At 63.9% G+C, this 23,203-nt stretch overlaps 1 protein-coding gene across 2 annotated transcripts; it reads left to right on the top strand.

The window, feature by feature from the left end:
- Nucleotides 1-2,183: 2,183 nt before the first annotated feature.
- Nucleotides 2,184-18,944, top strand: NCLN (nicalin). 2 transcript variants are annotated; one of them, NM_001287079.1, is given in 15 exon segments: nucleotides 2,184-2,452; nucleotides 6,519-6,709; nucleotides 7,501-7,645; nucleotides 8,378-8,472; nucleotides 10,940-11,020; nucleotides 13,128-13,231; nucleotides 13,694-13,782; nucleotides 13,859-13,998; nucleotides 14,169-14,347; nucleotides 15,571-15,658; nucleotides 15,742-15,780; nucleotides 15,860-16,020; nucleotides 17,503-17,556; nucleotides 17,702-17,780; nucleotides 17,962-18,944. In NM_001287079.1, coding segments are annotated over 15 exon segments (1,689 nt in total). In that variant the 5' UTR covers nucleotides 2,184-2,268; the 3' UTR covers nucleotides 18,022-18,944.
- The last annotated feature ends 4,259 nt before the right edge of the window (nucleotides 18,945-23,203 follow it).

Here is a 23,203-nt window from a genome sequence, read left to right as displayed (position 1 = left end):
CTCGTCTGTAAAAGCAGGGTATGGACAGCCCGGCCCCCGGCGTGTGGACGGGGGGGGGGGGGGGGGGGGGGGGGGGGGCCAGAGCCTCCCGAACCACATGCATACGTTCTTAAGTGAATAACAACAGCAACAAAACCTTATATGGTCCTCGGTGCCTGGCCCTGCTATCCCCACCTTTCTATTAACGTATCGATTCCTCAGAAATCCTCTGGGAGGAAGGTCCCACCGTTAACTCCCTTTTACAGACGGGGACATTGAGGACCAGAGAGGTCAGGTCCCGCAGCTGGGAAGGGGCAGAGCCGGGCTTCCTGGGCTCAGGGGCATGCAGGTGGCTGCTTGGCCCCCGCCGGGTGGGGCTCAGCTGAATCTCTCCACTCTCCAGACGGAAACCCTGGCTCAGGGGAGGAGGCGGCTCGGGCAGCTCTGGGGTCCTCACCTTGTTACCTGAGCCAAGTTCTGGCCGCGCTCTCGGGCTGTCTCTGGGTGAGCGTGTGTGACTCTCGTGCGTTCACAGCCCGACCTGGAAGAACGGGGACAGACGGAGGAATTGGGGATGAAGAGCACCAGGGCCAGGATGAGCTCTGGTCCTCTCCCCTGCCCTGCTAGGCCAGCCCTGATCCTCAGGCCCGGCGGCTCCCTGGCAGCGGCGGCGGACAGGACCTGGCGGGGTGGGGGTGGGGGCACTGGGGGCTCGCTTCTCATGCATCTCACTCATTCATTCACTGAACCACCGAGTGTCGGGCTCTCTTCTGGGCACAGGGCTTGCACCCCTAAGCAACCCGCTGCCAGCCCCCGTAGAGGTCCTGCTCTGTGGGGGAGACAGACCACCACACGGTATCTCAGGACGATGTTACCCCTGGAGGGGGAGGGGGGAGCAGATGCAGCAGAGCTGGGTGCGTTCTCTCCCTACCCACAGGCCCTGAGCACTGAATGTGGGCCTGGCTCTTTCTGAGCCGGTTCACGGGGATCATTCTATTGGATTCTTACCCCTGGGGGGTGGGGAAAGGGTGTTGGATTATTACCATCATATCGGGCAGCTGAGAAAACTGAGGCTCCCAGAGGTGAAGCAGTCTGCCCAAGGTCACCCAGCCAGGAAGGGGAGGCGCTGGGACTTGAATCCAAAATGCTGTGAGTCTGCGCCACCTCGCACCTGGGACAGAAGGGAGGCGGCCCTATGGGAGCCTGGACGTCAGCTCGGGGGGCGGGGGGGTAGCTTTCCTGCTCTGCACCCCTGGCCTCAGCCTTCCCATCTGTAGGAGTGGGTATGACCCCTGGCTGGGACACAGTGCCTTCTTAGGGTCGCCACATTCTAAAATACAACCTTGGGACACCCAGTTAAATTTGCATTTTTGATGAACAACGAAAAATAAAAAATTGTTTCAAACTATGAGTATGCCCCAAATACGAATAAGCCTTAAATATATATTTATTCCGCATCACCACCCCCTTCACGAACTCCAGGCTCCAGACTACAAGTCCCACAACCCATTGCGCCATCCCTTTAAGAAACTTCTATCATTTCTTTATTATTCTTTCATTCATTCAAAAATGGTATAACCCACCCACCGTGCGCCAAGCCTCGCACTAGGTTCTGGGGATACATCAACGCACGAAGCAGGCAGAAGTCTTTTCCCTCGCGGAGTTTAACATCTACGACCCTTGGCAGTTTTAAGTGATTTTTTTTCAGACTCCGTCCACGAAGACTACAACTCCCATGAGACCTTGTGCCCGCGTAGGAGGACTACAATTCCCAGGAGATTGCGCGCCGCTGCAATCTCGCTGCCCCCCCGCTTCCCCCGCCTTCTCGGCTCTCATCCCAACTTCCTTCCGGGTCGCAAGGTCACGTCCTGCCCCCGCCTCTCGCCTCCCCGCCTCCTCCCGCCACACAGATAGCGTTTGAGAAAGTTCCTCTGCAATTAATTGCTTTCGAGTCTCCGTATGTTTCTGACTCGCGTGTCAGGTGACGCCTCATCAGCAGGCCTAGCCGAACAGTCCATCACAGCGTCCCGTATTGCGATGTAACGGAGCCGGCCTACCACTCCCAGGAGGCTCCGCGCGCGCGCCAGGAGGACTACAACTCCCCGGAGGCTGCGCGGCGAGCGGGGCGGCCCGCGGCGGTGCCCGCAGGACCCCGGAGCGGGCGCGGGCTGCCCGGCGCGGCGCCCGCAGGACCCCGGCGGCTACCCATGCCGAGGTGAGCCCGCGGGAGCCGCCGCCGCCGCCGTCCCGTCCCCGCCGCCGCCCCGCGCGGCCCCGCCGCCGGCCAGGATGCTGGAGGAAGCGGGCGAGGTGCTGGAGAACATGCTGAAGGCGTCGTGCCTGCCGCTCGGCTTCATCGTCTTCCTGCCCGCCGTGCTGCTGCTCGTGGCGCCGCCGCTGCCCGCCGCCGACGCGGCGCACGAGTTCACCGTGTACCGCATGCAGCAGTACGACCTGCAGGGCCAGCCCTACGGTGCGTCGCCCGGCCCCGGCCCCGGCCCCCGAGCCCCGAGCCCGGCCGGCCCGGAACCCGCGGCCGCCCGCTCCCCTCCGCCCGCTTCCCGGCGCGTCCCCGGCCGCCCCCGCGGTGCCCATCCTCCCCGGGCCGCGCCCCCCGCCCTCGCGCCCAGAGCCCCCCCCCAGGGGCAGTTCCAGCCGGTCCTGACCTCGGGGGCGCCCCGGAGCCGGGGTCCTGCTCCCCTCGGGGCTCAGGAGCTCTGAGCACGGGCCCCGCGGCTGCAGTCCCGGTGCCGGGGGCTCCTGGGGTCCCTTGCCCGGGAGCGTGGTCCCTCCCTCTGGTGCACACCCCTGCGCGGGGCTCGGCCTCCCCGCCCCACTCGCGCCCTCCGTCCAGGAGTCCTGGATGTCTCTGACCCCGCTCAGTGCCCTCCCTGACCTGCTGGGCCTGCACCCCGCTCAGCTCTCGCTCCCCCGTCCTGCTCCTTCTCCTCCCGGGGTCCTGACCCCAGCCCCAAGCCTAGATTCCCTCGTCTCTGCCTCATTACAGCTGTCTCTGGCCTTCCAGAACCTTCCAGGCTCTGGTTTTTCTCTCGGCTCGCTGCCTTAGGTCCCTACGGGTCAAAGTCTGTCCTCTCCAGAGCGGGGCTCCCTCCGCAGTCCTGGTTCTTCTCGGCTCTGAGCCCACCTGCTCGTGGACCGGCCCCTCCTGTCTGAACACCTCAGGCCCAGCCTGACCCCATGGATCCCCAGCCCTGGGGGGGGGCGGGGGGGCGGTCCCAGCCTCCATGGAGTCCTGTCCAGACTCCCCTTCGCATCCCTTCTCATCCCAGTTAGGCGGATGCTGTTTAGTGGTTGTCAACCCCGGGGTCGTTGGGTGATGACTTCATGGTTGTCACAGGTACAGAGGTCCTGGCATCGAGTAGGGGGTGGGCGGGGGTGCCAGGCAGCCCCGCACAGAGTAGCACTGGCCCTGCATGTCCACGGTGCCAGGGGGCACACCCGGGGCAGGTGGGCTGAGCGATGCTCTTCAACCCAAGGCCCCAGGCTCTGGGTGGGGGGTGCAGGGAGGGAGGACCGGGAGCCCCCGGGCCGTGGCACGTTCTCTGTGGCGTGCTTCACACTCTGCTGGGGAGGGGTCCTTACCCACACGGTCTGGGCCGGTCTGGGACGAGGGTGTGTGCCGTGTGCCAGGATGGGAGCCGCAGCCACAGGTGGCCCCTGCGCCCCCGAGACGGCTCGAGACGGGGCTCGGGCAAGGCAGGAAGGGAATTTCGAGGGTTTGTCCATGTACCGAACCGAGCCCCAGCCCAGAGCTTCTGTTGGTTTCCTGGTGGAATCTGACTCCCGGAGGCCTGGGGCCCCGAATGTGAGATAAGCTGCTTCTCCAGATCCGAGTGGGTTTCTGTGCTGCCTTTTCCACTCCCCTCCCTTCCCAGAGCGCATCGCCCCGAAGGCCTGGGTTCCCCCCAGTCTGGGTCTCCATGCCCCGCCCCCCCCGTCTCTGCCGCTCCCAGCAAGAAGCCCAGATGCTCTGTGCCTCACGCCGGGCGTCCGGGAAGACCTTGGGCTCCGGGGGTGAGCTCGGGGGCCTGGGGGGGGCGCCGCCTGCCCCAGCCAAGTGCTGCTTGTGTGCGGCAGGAGGAGGCGGAGGCCCGGCTCCAGGTGCCCACATGAGGCCCCCCTGTGCGGCTCACTCGCCTCCTGGCCCCCGTGCCAGGCCCAGCAGGCCACGTTCAGCGGCGGGGAAGCTGGAGGGCGCGCAGTGCTGGTGGGGGGACGTCTGCGCGGTGCTGGGAGGTGCGGCCCCTGGCGGAGGGACCCTGGAGGGACCCCGGGTCCTTGAGAGCTGCCCTGCTGGCTCACCGCCCATGGCGCCCTCCCCAGTGTCTCAAGCACCCCCTCCGAGCCCGCAGGCTCCCCGCCTCCTGCGGCAACCCTTGCTCTGGGTTTCTCTTCTTTCCTAACTTCCTGTTCGCTCCTCTTGAGAAACGCGGGCTGGCTGCTGGGAAGGAAAGGCGTGTGCTCTTGCTGTCAGGGTGATCCACCAGGTACAAGGCCGCGGGGTGTGACCTCACCCCCCTGCCAGGCAGACTCTGGCCCTCCCGAGGGCACGGCTGGCCTCCACCGCGCTCGCTCCCCGCATGCCCTGGGCTGACCCGAGCCCCTAGGAGGTGGGGGCGTCGGCACCCCAGCGTCCGTGCCATCCCCTCCACCCAGTGTTGTGGATAAAGTTTACTGGCGCGCAGCCACTCCCTCTGGTTGGCGTGCCTGCCTGGGACGGAGCTGAGCAGTTGAGACAGAACTGGTGTGGCCAGCAGGGCGAGAGGGGTGACCTTTTGGCCCCCGACAGAGCCATTGGCGAGCCCTGCTCAGGTCTGGGTCTGTTTCCAGAAGCCGTGACTTCTGTCCAGGTGTCCTGCGCCCACCTTCGTGGCACCTGCCAGGCCTGACCTCTTCCTGCCTAGACTGAGGGGTAAGGGCAGCCGCGCCAGCTCAGCAAAGAGGGGGCCTTTGCCCTTGGGACCCTCAGGGCCTGGGGGAGCTGGTGGGGGGCCCGCGTCCACCCAGCTCTGCTCTCCGCCTCCCTTTCTCTGGCTTCCTCCCTCTGAGTCCTGCCCTGCAGGGGCTCCAGGCCAGAAGACGCACACAGTAGGTTCCACGGGTGGCCCTGTGTCTCCACACGCAGCTGAATCTGAGGGCCTCTGGGAGGCTGAGCACAGGACAGGTGGGGCAGGGGGAGGGGCCTCCCCGGCCCTGGAGAGCTTCAAGGACGCGCTGAAGGTCCTGCTGCCCTCTCCCCGCTCGGCTGTCCGGGGGCTCCCACAGCAGGGCCTGAACCAGAGAAAAGGCCCCTGGAGGGTTGGGGTGGAGGCGGGGGGCACCCCCTCCAGGCCTGGGCACGTGGCCCACCCTTGCTCCGTGGTCACAGGCCCCCGCTCCCGAGATGGTCTTCCCCGTCGCAGCTGGGACGCCGTCCGCCTCCCTGACCAGCCCCACGGAGCGCTCCCCTGGAAGCAAGCCCTCTCCCACCTGCCTGCTTTCCCAGACCACGTCCCTGGGGGCTGGGCTGGCCCCGTGGCCTGGTGGCGGTCCCCCTGCGCCTGGACGGCCGTCGTGTCCCCCTGCGACCTTGACCTCCAGGACAGAGGGAAGCCGGCCCACGTCTGTGTGTCCTCTTCTGAGTCACGCTCGCTGTGTCCCAAACCAGAAGCCCCGGGGGCCACGTCCAGTCCCGACACACAACGTGGTTTGCTTATTTAGCGCATCCTGGGTTGGCCTGCGGCTTTTGAAAGGTTCTGGAATCGTCGCTTACCTTTGCCGTTTGGGTGATTTGGTGTAAAAGTTGGTATTTCTGGCAGCATCCCCGTCGAGTGCCGCGACCGTGGGAGCTGCCTGAGTCCGTTCCCGCAGCGCACGGGGCACAGACGGGGGGGTCTGCACGTGCTGAGGGCCTGTGCGAAGTCCCGGGATGTCCGCGCTCCTCCACGTTCCTGCGTTTGACGTCCGCGTGGCTTCTTGCGGCGGGTTTTCTCCGGCAGTGCTCTCCGGGCATCAGTGCACGGGTGCTCTGTCTGGGGGAGACCCCCCCCCCCGCCCGCCCCGGCCTTAGAAAAGCTGTGTGCGCGCCCTGGTTCTGAGCCACTCCTTCTCCTTGGGGAGGGGGCAGGTTCAGTTTCCTGGAAACTCCGGCTCTAGCGCTCTCCCTGATTTTCTGGAGCTTTTTTCAGCTCTCAGAAGAGGTGGGAGGTGGCCCTTGGGTTTAGAGCAGGGGCTCCTCCCGCCCCCCCCCCCCCAGGCGATCCTGTCCCGGGAGACACTGGGCCACGTCGGGACGTCTGTGGTTGTCACGGTGGGAGACCGTCCAGCTCCTGGCGGCACGGAGCGGGTGGGGGCCGGGAACGCCACTCAGTCCCCCCGACGGTGCCCGGGGTGGGGATCGTGACTCCGCGGGTTGGAGCGGGCACTGCGTCCATGATGCCCGTGGCCCAGTGACAGGACCCTGAGGGCTCCCGAGTCGGTGGTCTCCAGGTGGGGGGTCCCGGCGCCCGACTGAGGGAGGCCCTCCCTGCCCCCTGCAGGCACCCGGAACGCAGTGCTCAACACAGAGGCCCGCACCATCGACGCTGACGTGCTGAGCCGGCGCTGCGTGCTCATGCGGCTACTGGACTTCTCCTACGAGCAGTACCAGAAGGCCTTGCGGCAGTCGGCCGGCGCCGTGGTCATCATCCTGCCGCGGGCCATGGCCGCCGTGCCCCAGGATGTCATCCGGGTGAGTGTCCAGCCTCCTTCTGCACAGACTCGGGTCCGGGAGCTTCCACAGAAGAAAGAGCACTGGGTTTGGAGTCAGCTAGGTGACCTGGGGCACGTTGCTTCACGCCCGTGTGCCCTCTGCCCTTCAGAAGGCGGGATGTTTGCTTCACTGTCGCCTCCTCCCTCTCCGAGGGACTCTGGGCCGTGTCTGGGCTCAGCTGTGCTCAGGAGGACTGGGGAGCTCCTGGCCGCCAGCAGGGGGGGCTGGGGATGCTGCTGATGCTGCTCGGAGTGACCCGCCCCACGTACGCAGTGTGGAGAGGGGGCTCTGCTTGGATGAACCGGCTTGGTAGGATCCCGTGAGACCCCTCGGATGAAGATGCATCTGCAGACGGGGAGCAGGTGGGGGGTGGTGGAGGCGAGTGCTCGGTGCCGGGCACCTGGTACCCGTGGGTGGGTGCCTGCCATCAGCCTAGGGTGCCAGCATCTGTCGCCCACTCGCAGCTGAGGGCGTGATGGCCAGTGGGGCTGGGACCAGTCCCCGGTGACCCCAGACCTGACCGGCTCCCTCGCCCGTTCTCCCAACCTGCTTTCCCCCCGATGGGTACCCCTGGGGGCCCCGTGGGCATTGCCACCCTCACCCGTTCCTCCGTCCTCATCCTGTTGTACCCTGGCCCCCGCCCCATCCTTTTTTCTGGCGTGAGTCTAGCCTTGTTAGCCAGCCCCAGAGTTGGCGTGCCTGCGTTCCCGGGACAGCCTCTGGGCCCCCACCCCACCCTGGAAGCCCCCTCAGTGTGTGTTTCTTTGCAGCAATTCATGGAGACCGAGCCCGAGATGCTGGCCATGGAGACCGTCGTCCCCGTGTACTTCGCCGTGGAGGACGAGGCCCTGCTCTCCATCTATGAGCAGACGCAGGCCGCGTCCGCCGCCCAGGGCTCTGCCTCTGCTGCTGAAGGTAGGCTCGTGGGGTCCTTCCCGTTGAGGCTGTGGCCTCACCCAGCCCTTTCCAGGGCCCTGTCTCACACCTGCTGTGCTGCAGCCTCGGGGCTGGAGGCCAGGACTCTGCATTTTGCAGCCCCCACCCCACCGCTGACTCCTGTGAAAACAGAAGCTCGAGAGCTGCTAATTTGGAGGGAGGGATTTCCCAGGTGCCTCTGGATGGTTTAAGGAAAACGGGGGCGTCTGTTCACCTGCTGACGACACTCTCAGTGTCAGCATCGCGCTTGGGCCCATCGGGGCAGGGCAGCGGCGTCGTTGGGGAAGGAGGACACGTTTCTTCTGCACCGTGGGCCAGGGACAGGCCAGGGACGTCCCGTCCATGAGCTTGGAGCAGGGCCGGGGGCTGTGGAGAGTGAGCTAGCTAAAGTAGTCGAAGGAACGCCACAGAACGGACCCGCCTGGCCTTCCGTTCTCCCCCGTGGAAGTGGCGGGTGTAACGGGAAGCCGGCGCTTGGAGCTGGCACGGGGGCGCGTGTCACCCCTGCCGGGCAGTGGGGTCAGCAGCCCGCTCTGGACCCAGGCTCTTTCCTGCGCCGTCACCACATCATGCTGGAGATCACGGGGCGCTTCTGCATACGGCTTGGCTTAGCCCGGACCCCTGCCTTCTGGGGCCTTGGAGCCACGGGGATGCCGGCCTGGGTCCAGGAGTCCCCAGGGCTTGGGCTGACCCTGCCCTACCCGTTCTCAGTGCTGCTCCACACCGCCACTGCCAACGGCTTCCAGATGGTCACCAGCGGGGTCCAGAGCAAGGCCGTGAGCGACTGGCTCATCACCAGTGTGGAGGTGAGTGCCCGGCCCTGTGTGCCACACTGAGACTCGGGACAGGGGGCACTCGGGCTCCCTGAGCTCCCCCCCACCCACTCCCCCCTGGAGGGACCTTCTGATAGGGAAATCGAGTCAGATCTCCCACTTTCTGTCACCATCCCTGGCCGCACATGGAGCCTCCTCATCCTGCCTCAGGGCCTTTGCACTGGCTGTCCTTGCCTCACAGAGAGCTCTCTCTCCCACAGTGGGTGCTCCTCTTCATCATATAATAGTCTTTCTAGTGCTGCATTCCTAGAAGTTCTCAGAACTTTTTGGGGCCACACACCCCCTGTTTTCAGAGCTTAGCTGAAATGGGAGGGCGTCAAGCTCTGAACGTGGAAGTAGCCGATTAAAACAACAAGCCAAACGCGAGAGAGTTCAGCCTGTCATCACCTACGGTGGTAGCGAAGGCAGGGGTCTGGGCCAGAGGAGACCCCGGCTCTGCTGCCCTCCTCCCCCTGGTCGAGGGTCAGCCCCCGCCCCCAACCCGGCAGACGTGTGGGGCTTGGACAAAAGGCCCCAGCACTTGTGTGGACGCGGGGCCGGGAGTGTCTTCTCTGGTGTCGTGTCCCCCGCCCCAGTGAAGAGGTCGCCCTGAGACCCTCACAGAGGCCCCGGCCAGGGGCTAAGTGCTTGGTGGCAGCCCGCCAGCCAGCAGCGCCTGGTGTGCCCCAAATTAGTGCGGGGGGTGCCCTCCAGGCAAGGCCTTGGACGCATCCGGTTTCGGGCCTGAAAAGCCACAGATTGGTTTTACCAGGAGCTGCAGCCCCGCGCTGCCACACCAGACCCGTCCGGGCTGCACTTTCTCTTGAGCAATCGTCCCACCTGACTCATTTAGGAGCCGCGTGTCCTCGGGTCCTTTCCCATCATCCTGAGTGTCAGAGGCACTGAGACCGTGTTTGTTGCGCCTCCTGTGAGGTCCCCAGAGCCAGGCAGGAGCCCAGTGCCCAGTGGGCACCTAGCGAGCACTCGTCCCTGAGCCTGCTGGTCCCCCCAGGTCCCCATGGCTTCCACCAGACGGGGCAGGGCTACTGGCCAGCCCGTGGTGTCGGCGCTTGGGCACGGGTGGGACTCGGGTGGAGCGACACTCCAGAACTGAGTGAGTCCACCCGTCCGGAGCCCCGCTGTTAGGGAGCAGCGAGCGAGATGCATTTCCTTCCTTGAGGAACTCACTTAGGGTTGGGGGGAGGCATGAGGGCAGCAAACAGGCAGGTGAGGGGAGGGGCTCTGGGTGGAGGACACGGGGCAGGGGGTGCTGGGCGGCCCAGCAGGGTGGCCAATGGGACTGGACGGGCCAGCGACGTGGTCAGCGGGGCCGGATGGGCCGGCGGGGTAGCCAGCGGGACTGGACGGGCCGGTGACGTCAGCAGGGCTGGACGGGCCGATTCAGGATGTGGGGAGGCCCCTGCCTTGTCTGAGTGATCAGGGAGGTTACAGATCAAGGAGTTTCCTTAAAACTGTGGAGGATCGTGGCCGTTTGGGCAGAGAAAGCTCCCAGGAGCCAGAGCCTTCGTCAGGCTCCCGAAGGTCGGGCTGAGCAGCTGCTGGTCGGGTTTGCTGTGGGTGAGGAGCAGCTGGGGTCGGGGGGTCCCGCCCAGCACCAGGAGGTCTGTTTCAGCCTGGCTGCCCTGGCCTTTGCTTCCAGAATCCTCCGCCCTGCCTCGAGCCCTCTGCCACCCGTTGTCTGTGTGGACACGGGGTGCCCCCTCCCCCCGCTCTCCCGACCCTGTGGTGCCAGCATTGGCCTGTCGGTTGGGGAAGGAGGCCCGGGCCTCTAGGGTCGGCAGCACGCCCACGGTCTCGGGCCAGGAGTCCCATCCGGGCTGTGGCCCTGGGTCTCGGGTGGCTTGCCGTGGGCGGCCGCCAGGAGAGCTTCACTCCGACACGGCCGAGGCCTTCCCGGGGCTCGCCCTCTGCTCGGGAGAATCAGGAAGACGGGCCCGGCCGTGAGCTGGCAGGGGCCCCGCGCCGTGCCGTCTGACCCCGGTGCACCCGGGACTGGCACTCGGACGGCAGGAGTGGACGCTGAGGCATTTGCTGACGGAAGGCCGTTCTCGTCTGTCACCCATGTGACTTCAGCGAGGGCCAGTTCACGTGGCCAAGGTGGCAGCCCGGGTGTGGGCGCCGGGACCTGGCCCGTGGCCGCGGTCGGTACCGGCTGCTTGTCCTCGTCAGCAGAGCTCTCCCGCCGGCCCGCCAGGGCTGGGGGCTCCGCCGTCGAGGATGGGCTGGGTCTCGGGGTGGGGGGGTCGGCGCGCCGCGGCCCCCTTGACTTTCTTCTGTAAATAAAGTTTTATTGGCAACGTGGCCACAGGCTCTCATTCACATGTTGTCTGTGACGAGGCGGCTGAGCCGGAAATGCTGCCCCGCCGCGTGGGGGAGGCCGGGGCTGTTTCTGGCCGCTGGGGTCCAGCCAGTGTGCGCTTCACAGACCGTCTCTCTGCAGGGGCGGCTGACGGGGCTGGGTGGAGAAGACCTCCCGACCATTGTCATCGTGGCCCACTACGATGCCTTCGGAGTAGCCCCCGTATGTATGCGTGCTCTTTGGGGGAGGGGCACGGGCACCCCCCACCCCCGCTCTACTCCGGGCTAGCTCGGGGCGGGGGTCAGAGCAGCAGCACCCACCCTCTCAGGGCCCAGGAGGACCTTAGGGGGTGGGTGTCGTCACGAAGCAGAAATGGGCTAACCTGAGGTGGGTCTTGTGGCCTAGCCCCCACGGCTGACAGGTGCCCGGGCCAGGGATCAGGATTAGGTCTGTGTCAGGGTCCCCAGGTGCAGGGGTGGGGCGGGGACACCAGGGTCCTCTCCCGGGTGACCCACAGGACACGCTCAGTTCCCCCAACACGAGCCGTGAGTATGCACACAGGTGTGGTCTCGGGGCCTAGGAGAGACCCGCGCCCAGCTTCTCCGCGGGGGTCGGTCTCGTGGGGCCCTCTGCCCGGCTCAGCCGGGACCCCAGGCTCAGGAGGGCAGCAGGTGCTCAGCACGAACCCCTTGTCTGCACAGATGGTTCAGGGACCCAAGTCCTCCACCCACGAGGGAGGCAGGAGCCCAGAGTCCAGTTCAGACGCCGAGGAGGGCCAGGAGTGTTTGCTGGGCCCCAGGCCTCCCCAGGGCCGTGCTCTCAGAGCCCCTGGCACAGTGAAGTCAGGGCTCACGCCAGTGCGTGAACAGTGCCCGTGTCTTCATCAGGCATGTTTTGCTTTGAAAGACGAATCAGCTGAACCAGAGAGGTGGCCAGTGGCAGCCTGGTTGGAGGTCCTGTGCGACCGATGGCGGGCAGCTGTTCCAGGCCCCACCCGGCCTAGCAGGCAGGGCCTCAGTGGTCACCTCGGAGTGCCCGGCCTGCTCATCAGTCTGCCCCTTCAGCTAACCAGGAGCCTCTTGGGATCCTCCTAATCTCCAACCCCTGCCGTGGAGCTTTTATCCATTTTTATTTATTTTTAAGATGGAATTGACATAACATTTGAGTTGTTTTCCTAGAGCGTGTATTTTAGTGCGTTGTAGGACATCCACAGAGTTGTGCCACCGTGGTCATCTACTTCCAGAACATTCCATCTCAGAAGCCGTGTCCCTGTCAGCAGTCACCTCCCTGAGCCCCCTCCCCGTCTGTGGACAAGCTTGTCCTGGACGTGTCACACATGTGGACTCACTGCGTGGCCTCCTGTGTCTGGTTCCCTCCCTGAGCATCGTGGGGCCATCTCTCTCTGAATTGTTTTATTTTTTAAAAAAGTTTCTTGAAAGATTTTATTTTATTTATTCATGAGAGACAGAGAGAGAGAGAGGCAGAGGGAGAAGCAGACTCCCTGCAGAGAGCCCCACCTGGGACTCGATCCCGGGTCTCCAGGATCACACCCTGGGCCGAAGGTGGCGCTAAACCGCTGGGCCACCTGGGCTGCCCTCTCCCTGAATTCTAAATGTCAATACATGACATGTCAGTGTGTGGATTGTGACCGTGGGAGGGTCCCAAGCCCCATCATAGAATTCAGTTTTTTTTTTTACTTCCCAAGATCCCATCATGCTATCGGGGATGTCGCTTTATTTTTTTTTCTTTTTATTTTTTTTTTAATTTTCATTTATTTATGATAGGCACAGAGAGAGAGAGAGAGAGAGGCAGAGACACAGGCAGAGGGAGAAGCAGGCTCCACGCAGCGGGAGCCCGACATGGGACTCGATCCCAGGTCTCCAGGATCACGCCCTGGGTCAAAGGCAGGCGCTAAACCGCTGCGCCACCCAGGGATCCCGGGATGTCGCTTTAGATGATAGGATCCAGAGGAGTTGGGGGCTTTCACAGCCGGAGGGAACCTGTGCCGACCCCACTCCCAGCAGCATGGGCGGGCAGCGATCCTGGGGACCATACCAAGGCGGCCGCCCAGGGCTCTGGGCTCTGCATTCTGCACGGAGGCTCCCGCGGGCACGGGGCAGAGTGTTGGGGAGCAAGGAGAGTGTGCTGGGCTCCGTGTCCCGGGGGCTCGGCCCTGCAAACCCGGAGCGCCATCATTCTGGGGTTAGAGCAGAGCGGTGTCCGCAGGCAGGTGGGGGCTGTTAGCAGCCGCAGGCCCCGCGGTAGGGGCAGCGAGGTCCACTGTGGGACCTGGGGCTGATCGCTGGCCTTGTCTCCCTCCTGCCCACAGTGGTTGTCGCACGGTGCGGACTCGAACGGGAGCGGCATCTCCGTGCTGCTGGAGCTCGCCCGCCTCTTCTCCAGGCTCTACACCTACAAGCGCACCCACGCTGCGTACGCGACAGCCGGGCGGGAGGGGCTGCTGGGAGGGTGGAGCCGCTGGGTACAGGGGCTCATGCACCCCAGGAATGACCGCGTCTGAATCGAGGGCCCCCTGTGTACCAGGCCTGTACCCCCTGTGTACCAGGGTGTGGGTGTACCAGCTGAGCCCCACCCAGATCCTGCACCCCAGGGCCCGGCATCCTTTCTTTTTTTTTTTTTTTATTTTTTTTTATTTTTTTTCCGGCATCCTTTCTGGGGATGTCTGCTGTCATCACAGCTGGGGGTGTCCTGGAGCCAGGGATGCTGCTCAGCTCCCCACAGCGCCCTGGACACCCCCAGGGAGTCTGCTTTGCCAGGACAGGGAGACCCTGCTCAGAAGGCTGCTCAGGGTTCAGTACTTATGGGGAGACCACCTCCTTGTCGGGGTCCTGGTCACTCGCCTGCAGCACTCATACCCCACTTCCCCCACACCAGGTACAACCTTCTCTTCTTTGCCTCTGGAGGAGGTAAGTTCAACTACCAGGGCACCAAGCGCTGGCTGGAAGACAACTTGGACCACACAGGTGAGTGGCCCTGTGTGACCTGGGGCTGGGGCCGCGGACCTTCCTGCCCCTCCCAACCAGCTCGGCCGCCCCGCAGATTCCAGCCTGCTCCAGGACAACGTGGCCTTCGTCCTGTGCCTGGACACCGTGGGCCGGGGGGACAGCCTGCACCTGCATGTGTCCAAGCCACCCCGCGAGGGGACACTGCAGCACGCCTTCCTGCGGGAGCTGGAGGCGGTAGGTGCTCTCCTGACCCGGGGCCAGGGAGTGGGGCCCCTCAGGGCAAGGGAGGTTCGGGCAGGGACCTGGGATCCTCCCAGCTGTCAAGACCCCCTGTGGATATCCGTGGACGGAAATGGCCAGGACCAAGGGCAGGAGCACCACCCTGATGGCGCCACTGCTCGCAGGTGGCCGCCCACCAGTTCCCGGAGGTGCGGTTCTCCATGGTGCACAAGAAGATCAACCTGGCGGAGGACATCCTGGCCTGGGAGCACGAACGCTTCGCCATCCGCCGGCTGCCTGCTTTCACCCTGTCCCACCTGGAGAGCCATCGCGACGGCCAGCGCAGCAGCATCATGGATGTGAGGTGGGCGCAGCCGCGGCCCCGGGGCCTCCCCTCCACCCACAGCTGCCCTGTGCAAGCCTTCGGGCCCGGGCGTAGACGCAGACGCCGGGGGGAGTGGACCTCAGGTGCGGGTGATGGCGACTCGAGGAATGGGACGGAGGAGGGTGGCCAGCCTGAACCTGGTGAGGGGGGAGCTGGGGTCTGATTACAGAGACCCCCCTACGTGAGGGTTGAGTGAGTGGCTTGGGGGCCCTTGGCCTCCCGGTGTGAGGTCCAGACCCCACATGTGCCCCCCCAGATGCGGGGCACCTCGGTCTGCCCTGTGGCTCAGATGCCGCCGCTCCTCCCCCGGGGCCTTTGCACGGCTGTGCGGAGGCCTGGACAGTGGTGTCCTGTCTCGTACCTCCTCAGGGAGCCTTCCCTACCTTCCTTCCTCACATTATCTCTCGTCAAGACCCTGGGCACCTCTGGTTTCTGCCACTATAGGACTTTGCTTCCCGTCTGTGTCTCCCAGTGGTGGGTCAGCCCTGCATGGGGCCGGGGTTTTATGAGCAGGTGCGGGCAGAGGTGTTGACCGTTCCTGGGACATCAGGGAAGCTTCCTGGAGGAGGTGGTGCCAGAGCCAAGGGGTATGAGCCAGGAGAAGGGTGTTCTAGGGCCTAGGGAGCTGGAGCAAGGAGTGCACTCCCTCCGCCCTCCCGGGAGGCCCGGCACCACACAGCCGCCCAGTCAGCAGTCGTCGGCGCTGGTTTGCACTGCGCTCCTTTCACGGGTCTGTGTCACTGGCAGTACTTGGGGTCCCTTGGCCTGCAGTCCCCCGGTCTTTGCCCCTGGGGCCGGATCGTCCCCCTGTGCGTGTGCACGTCTCCCCTTCCTGTGGGGGCGTCAGACGAAGGGCTGTGCTCCTCCAGCGCGACCTCACCTGTACCCGCCTCTTCCGTGGAGGCCCTGCCTCCAAACCAGGCCCGTTCCCAGGTTCCAGGCGGGAGCGACCGTGGGGAGCGCCATTCACCCACTGGGCACCACCTTGGCTCCACCACGCCCACGTCCCTGGCGATGAGTGGGCCCAGAGCTGTGCAGCCCTTCCGGCAGGCGCTGGGCAGGCGCCCGCCCTGAGGCCCTGAGGCCGCTGTGGCTTTGCTGGTTTTCATTATTGTGGGAAATACGCTTGGGCTTTTTCGGGTGATTTAAACGGACGCCCGTTCCAGACACCTGAGTATGTTTTCTTCAACTCCTGCCCTAAGGTCCCGGGTTGACTCTAAAACTCTGACCCGCAACACCAGGCTCATCGCGGAGGCCCTGACCCGGGTCATCTACAACCTGACCGAGAAGGTGAGGCCCCCGCCACGCCCGCTGGCCCCCGGCACCCCCCGCCCGCGGGTCAGACTCAGGGTGCGTCCCTCCTCTCTCCGCAGGGAACCCCCCCGGACATGCCGGTCTTCACGGAGCAGATGGTAACGGCGGGGGCAGAGGGGCGGGGGGGGGGGCACTGGCGGGGGGTGTCCCCTGACCATAGCCGCGCCCCCGCAGCAGATCCAGCAGGAGCAGCTGGACTCAGTGATGGACTGGCTCACCAACCAGCCGCGGGCCGCCCAGCTGGTGGACAAGGACGGCACGCTGCTCAGCACGCTGGAGCACTACCTGAGCCGCTACCTGAAGGAGGTGAAGCAGCACCACATCAAGGCCGACAAACGGTGAGCCGCCTCGCCTGCACCCGTCGCCCGTGGCTCGCCGCTGAGCGGGCTCGTCTGGAGCCTCCCACCCTGGGTGCGAGGTTGAGCACGTAAAGCAGTGGACCAGAAATAAAACAATCGATAGAAAGTACAGGGATTCTGTTAAACGTGAATTTCACATAAATGGGTTTTTTTTTTTTTTTTTTTTTTTTTGGTGTAAGTATATCTCACAGGACGTTTGGGACATACTTATACCAGAAGCCATTTCTTTTTTGTCTGAAAATCGCACATAACCGATGTTCTATGTTTTATTGTGCAGCCCTATTCCCCCACCCGCCTTCTGGTTCTTTCGTGCTCTGGGTGTCAGGCGGCTTGTGCCCGGGGTCCCCCACCTGCCCTCAGGATGCTCCTCCCCACCATGGGCCACCTGGGTTTTGTCTTTTTTCCATTCCGTGCTTCAGGGCTCCCCACTTGGCCTTGCGAGGAAGGGCACCTGCCACTGTCCCCCGGTAGGAGATGCCCCCACACCGCATGGTGCCCCTCGCTGGCTCTCGGCCTTTGCCCACTCACGGTGTGTGCAAGAGTCCGGGCTCTTGGACAGAAGAGGTAACTGAGGCCCAGAGTGGACCCAAGGCTGTGGAGCCAGGGCCTCCGGTTCCCAGACCATGATCGCCTTCCCTCTGTGCTCTCCGGGCCTCCGGTTCCCAGACCATGATCGCCTTCCCTCTGTGCTCTCCAGACCGAGAGACTCTCCACAGAGTCACCCTACTTTGTTTTTATTTAAAGATCGTATTTATCGGGGCCCCTGGGGGCTCTGTCGTGAGGCGTCTATCCGCGGCTCAGGTCATGGTCCCATGTCAGGCTCCCTGCTCAGTGGGGAATCTGCTTCTCCCTCTGCCCCCCCCCCCCACCTTGTGCTCACACAGTCTCACTTTCTCAGTAAGTACATAAAATCCTATTTGAGAGCGAGAGAGAGCTCGGTGCAGTGGGGGAGGGGAGGGCGACTCTCAGGCCGACTCCAGCTGGGCTCAGCGCAGGGCTGTCTCACCACCGAGATCATGACCTGAGCCAAAACCAAGAGTCAGACACCCAACCGACAGCCACAGGTGCTGCTCCCTCGTTCTTTTTTTTTATTTTTTAGATTTTTACTTATTCATGAGAGAGAAAGAGGCAGAGACACAGGCAGAGGGAGAAGCAGGCTCCATGCAGGGAGCCCGATGTGGGACTCGATCCCAAGTTTCCAGGATCACGCCCTGGGCTGAAGGCGGCCCTAAACCACTGAGCCACCCGAGCGCCCCCCCCCTTTGTTTTTCAAGAATATGATTGACACCCAGAAAAGCAGCAGAGACCCCAGAATAGAGGCTAGTCCTTCCCCAGGAGGGTCATTGGCAGCCTCGTGCTCGCACGCCCTCCCCCTCCTGGGCTGGCGGGGCCTCCGGGTGGGCTGGTGTGCGGGGGCCGTGGGAGGCGGCCGGGCTGTGGGTGAAAGCGCTCTCTCCCCAGGGACCCCGAGTTTGTCTTCTATGACCAGCTGAAGCAGGTGATGAACGCCTACAGGTGAGCCACCCTGGACCGGCAGCCATGGCGCCCCTGGGTCACGGCCCGGGGCGCATGGTCCCGTGTCATCTGGGGACATCTGGGGGTGGTGAGGTGAGGCGGGCTGGTGGCCACGCCGTGCCCTGACCCTGCCTACCGCCCTCAGGGTCAAGCCTGCCATCTTCGACCTGCTTCTGGCCGTGTGCATCGGCGCCTACCTCGGGATGGCCTATACGGCAGTCCAGGTGAGCAGGGGGGAGGGAGGTGCGGGTGGGAGGCCAGGCCCCCCTGTGGGAGGGGCGACCTGGCCAGGTGAGCCCTCGGCCCCCACGCTCGCTGCCTGGGAGCGGTGGCCCCACAGCGGGCCCGGCCTTCCTCGGGGTGGCTTTGCCCGCGGCCTCACTCGAGCCCTCCCGCTGCCTGCAGCACTTCGACCTCCTGTACAAAACAGTTCAGAGACTGCTCGTGAAGGCCAAGACGCAGTGAGGGGGCCCCTCGCCCACGCCGCGAGCCCCTGCCTGCCGCCACTCCCCACTCCTCCACGCAGGAGGGCAGGGCTCCGCCCCCGGCTCAGAGGCCGAAACCCTGAATTACAGAGCTTTTCTGTGTTGCTCTTGAGGACTTGGGGGATTCTTTCTCTGTTTTGTCCTTTGAACTCCCTCGGAGGAGCGTTTGGTGGAGGTCCCCAGGGGCCAGGCCACAGACTTGGGGACGCGTCTGCAGAGGAGCCCCCAGCCCCAGAGGTGGCCCCGCAGCCCTCAGGGCTCGCCCGCTGTGGACAACAGAGGAGACGTGCCCAGCACCGCCTCAGCGTCCCTCCTCTGGCCCACGACCGACCGACCGACCGACCGACAGACCGATGAACTGCAGCCCAAGGGGCAAGGGGCCTCCTTTGCCAGCCCTGGGTCCTCCCACCACACCGGCCAGACCACTCTCGGGTGACTCAGATGCTCCCCCTCTGGTCTGAAGAAGGGCAGCACTGGCCTCTAGGTCCCCAGGTCCCGACCCCTCCCTGTGTCCCCCACCCTGGCCCGGGCTGCAGGGAGCTGCCTCAGGGTGGGGCCTTGGAATGCGTCTCCCTTGAGCCCCCGTGGACACTGGTGCCCTGAAGACCCGGCGGCCTCCCGGCCCAGCTCCCTGTGCCATTGACCTTCATGTGTGTTTCTTACCGTCTGCCCCCACCCACGTGCCCCGGGGAGCTTGGGCCTGCCCCCCAGGAACCTGGGTGCCTTCGGAGCCCCAGGGGCAGGAGGCAGCCGTGGAGGAGAGAGGAGGTCCCTACTCCGCCCCCACCCCTTCCCTGACCTCAGGCTCTCTGGGCCTCGGTTTCCTCATCTGTAGAAAGGAGGTGTGTGCTGGGGCAGCTGGTGACCCCGTGTCCTAGGAGGGTGTCCAGGCTGGGGGTCCAGGGAGAGCATTTGCTGGAGAGGACGTGGCCGCGGCCCCCATGGGGCTGCCCTCCCAGGGACCTGGGACGTGGGGAGGACGGGCCAGGCCCGAACCCCAAAGATGAGGCTCTTGTAGGGGAGGGGGTGCGGAGGACGCGTCTAGCGCTGCTGAGATTGATCTCAGGGAGACCCAGGCGTACAGATTCATTAGCAATATAATCAATTAGGTGTTCTGTGCTAAGGGCAGGGTCGTCATGAGGGAGAGGGCTCTGGGTGCCCGCCTCAGCTTCCAGGGAGGCCTTAATAAGGTGTGGGGGACCCCAGCTCCTTCCGTGTGCCCCCAGCCAGCCCCCCTCAGAAGCCAGCTCGCCACTTGCTGCGGGGACGGGGATGGGCTCCTGGGGGCCGCGTCTCTAACTCCGCCTCGGGCCTCCTGCCTTCCGACCCCCACCCCCCTCCGCAGGGCTGCGGTTCCAGCCTCCCAGGGCGGGGCAGGCATGGGGGCCACAGGCTCTCCTGTCCCCCTCACCCCCCCCCCCCCCCCCCCGCAGCCAGTCTTCCCCCAGAGACTGTTTACCGAAGCCCAGCCAGCCCGGCCACCTGTGGGGGCCAGGACGCGGGCACCGGCGTTGGCCCAGGCGCCGAGTGGGTGTCCTCTTCCCGGGGGCAGGATGTCAGGACTGCCGACTGTTCAGGGCTCAGGCTGGTTGTGGGACGCACTTGGACGATCAGAAAATAAAGCCATATTGAATGATGAGCGTCGCGTGTCCTGTCGGGGGGCGCTGGGGCTCAGGATTTGAGCGTACCCACTCCTCGGGGGGCTGGCCTTCGTGCCCCCGCCGTGCCCCGTGGTCTCGCCCTCTTGCTCCCCAGCTGCCAGGTGGGGTGCAAGCCAGCTCCTCATCGGGGAGGGGGGGACCGTGGGGCGTGCGTTTCCCGGGGCAGATGCGCCACACGCTGGGCGCCTTCAGGCAGCTCCGAGGCCAGGAGTCCAAGGGTCAGGGCGTGGGCGGCCGGTGGCCATGGGGTTCCTCCCCGGGCTCTCGCGGCTCATAGACGTCGGGCTCCAGCCTCTGCATCCCTGTTCCCGTGACATGACGGGTTCTCTCTGCATCTCCTGCTGTTTGAGGACCCCATGTGGGGTGGGGGGCCCCCCTGTCCCCTGCGTGCCCTACAATGTCATCTTGACCCATCACATCTGCATGGACCCTCCATCCAGATCGGGTCACATGCTGAGGTCCCGGGGGATGTGGATTTGAGGGGGGGCACATTCCACCCAGGATGGGGGTGCAGCAGGTGGATCCAGGGAGCCCGGTCTGGGGCGTGGCCCTCCGTCCACCCAGCTCCGCCCGTCTGCGAACAGCGGCCGTGTGCCCTGCTCTGTGACGTTCAGTGAGAACAAAGGGAAGGTCTGTCCTCAGGAGCTTGTGTTCTGGGTACAGTGTGGGGGGGTGACCGCACGTGGTCTCGGGGTGCCTGCGGTTTGGAAAGATCGTCCACCTGCTGGGGTGCTCACAGGCGCCCCCAGTGGCCGCTGCCGGGAGGAGAGGGTGGGAGGGGTCCGGGTGGAGGGATGGGCTGGACCCAGAGCTGGGGCCTAGAGAGGTGCGTGGGCTGGGCCTGCAGCGGCCACAGCTCGGGTGTCCCAGGGTCGCAGCCACCTCTTCTCAGGCCGGCCCCTTCCATGCTGCCCTCTCACCCCCAGGGCTAGAAGGCAGCCCCTGCCCCGACCAGGTGAGAACTCCCCATGTTTCAGGGGGTGGGTGGGGACTCCAGCCTGACAGCTCGGATTAACATGCAGAAGCTTCCTTTTTACGCAGAAAGTTCTGTAGCCTGAAACCAGGAAAACGAGCCACCAGGAGCCACAGCTGGGGTCTTTCATCCCGTGTCTCAGCGCCCGTGGGCGTTTGCGGCCGCTCGTCTTGAGGATAGGGTTTGGGTGTAAGTCTTGGTACGGTTGAGCCTTACCGTACGGGTGCATGTAGGTGCATGTGTTCTCCCCCCCCGGGGGAAACCCTCGTGGATCTTTCGACTTCCCAGAGCCCACTGCTGCCCAGAAGCCAGGGCGGTGACACGAGAGTCGACGGGCCGTGTTACCACGTTCTGTGTATTTCGTGCCGTGTTCCTGAAGTAAAGCGAGAGAACCAGTTGCTAAAATTACAGTCGGAGACAGAAAATAGATCACAGGGCTGCCCTGTAAAAGGTCTGCGTGCAAGTGGGCCCCGCGGTTCAAACCTGCGTTCGAGGGTCGGCTGCCTTTCTCTCTAAATGGCTTTTTTTTTTTTTTTTAAAGATTTTATTTATTTATTCACGAGATACACAGAGAGAGAGACAGAGACACAGAGGGAGAAGCAGGCTCCCTGCGGGGAGCCCGATAGGGGATTCAATCCCGGGACCCCGGGGTCACGCCCTGAGCTGAAGGCAGGCACTAGACCGCTGAGCCGCCCGGGGATTCCCTCTAAACAGCTCTTTGGGGCGCCCGGGTGGCCCAGTGGTTGAGCATCTGCCTTTGGCTCAGGGCATGATCCTGGAGTCCCGGGATCGAGTCCCGCATCAGGCTCCCCATGGAGAGCCTGCTTCTTCCTCTGCCTGTGTCTCTGCGTCTCTCATGCATAAATAAATAAAACCTTAAAAAAAAAAACAAAAAAAACAGCTCTTTGCTGGTGTGGCAGGCAAGCCGCAAGCAGCTGGTGTGTGAAGTGTGCAGCGTCCTGTGCACACCTGTGAGGCCAACCCTGCACCGGGGTGGGGAATGGGGCAAGGGTGGGCACCGGGTGCCGGGCTGGGCCTGGGGACACATGGTGGGGGGGTCCACTGTCCCGGCCATCCTGGGGCTCATTTTCAGCAGGGGAAGACAGGGAATGACAACAGATGGAGAATGGACCGTGAGACTCCCTAAAGGGGGCTTTTGAGTGAAATTGGGATGAGGATTCAGCTGTGTGGAAGTTAGGGATGGTGGTGCAGGCATTGAGCACGGCGCGTGCAAAGGCCCCGGGGCAGGATTGTGCCTAGTGTGAGGAGCGGGCGAGCCGTGGGGGGAGCAGGAGAAGGGGCCCCTGGGGAATGGGCAGGACGTCTGCATCTGACTCTCAACGTGATGGGGAACCAAGGACAGGGTGTGGCCTGACGTGGCATTTGGAAAGGTCACTAGCTCCTGGAGGTCAGTTAGGAAGATGGTTTGGCTCCGTGTGCTTCCCGGGCGCCGGTGAGCTTCATCTTTAGTGTCCTTAGCCCTGGGCAGCGGCAGCAGACATCTGGGCGAAGGCCAGAGGCCCTGGAGCCTGGACCCCCAGGGTTGTGCTTGGACCTCCGCCCAGGGGTCTGTGCTTCGGGGCAACAAAGCACGAGTGAGTCTCCTTCCAATCCACCTTCTCCTCTCCCCGGAGACATTTGTTCCCTGTCTCTATCCTTTGTTCTTTTTTTTTTTTTTTTTCAGTAGGTTCCAACATGGGGCTTGAACCCATGACCCTGAGATCAAGACCTGAGCTGAGATCAAGACTCAGAGGCCTAACCAACTGAGCTCCTCAAACGCCCCTTTTTTTATTCTTTAAAATACATTTTTAGCGGCACCTGACTCGGTGGCTGAGCATCTGCCTTCCACGCAGGCCGTGACCCCGGGGTCCTGGGATCAAGTCCTGCCTCAAGCTCCCTGTGCGGAGCCTGCTTCTCCCTCTGCCTGTGTCTGTCTGTCTCTCTCTCTGTGTGTCTCTCATGAATAAATAAGTAAAATCTTTAAAAAAGAAATGGGGGATCCCTGGGTGGCACAGTGGTTTAGCGCCTGCCTTTGGCCCAGGGCGCGATCCTGGAGATCTGGGATCGAATCCCGCATCGGGCTCCCGGTGCATGGAGCCTGCTTCTCCCTCTGCCTGTGTCTCTGCCTCTCTCTCTCTCTCTCTCTCTCTGTGTGTGACTATCATAAATAAAAAAATTTAAAAAAAATGGGGTGCCTGGCTGGCTCAGTCGGAGGAGCTCAGTCTTAATCTCGGGGTTGTGGGTTTGAGTCCCATGTCGGGTGTAGAGATGACTTAAAATACATTTAAAAAATAAAAGCATTTTTACACACATCCCTAGGAAGATGCGGACGGCGTTCAGGACTTTTGTGTCTGGCATGAGCGTCTTCCGTAGACAGCATCGTGCTGTCCTTGTCCCGCGTCAGCTTCCTTTCACAGTCCTTGCCCGTGCACGCGCCCTTCCGCCCCCCATCCTGGAGCGTGCTCTGCCGACGGCACACGGCTCTGCCCAACTTCCAGCATCGCACACCCCGGCCCCAGGGGGAGCGC

The sequence above is a fragment of the Canis lupus genome, chromosome 20 (assembly GCF_011100685.1).
Source record: "Canis lupus familiaris isolate Mischka breed German Shepherd chromosome 20, alternate assembly UU_Cfam_GSD_1.0, whole genome shotgun sequence".
Lineage (NCBI taxonomy): Eukaryota > Metazoa > Chordata > Mammalia > Carnivora > Canidae > Canis > Canis lupus.
The sequence above is the reverse complement of the archived record's forward strand: the minus strand, read 5'-3'. Positions and strand labels throughout refer to the sequence as shown.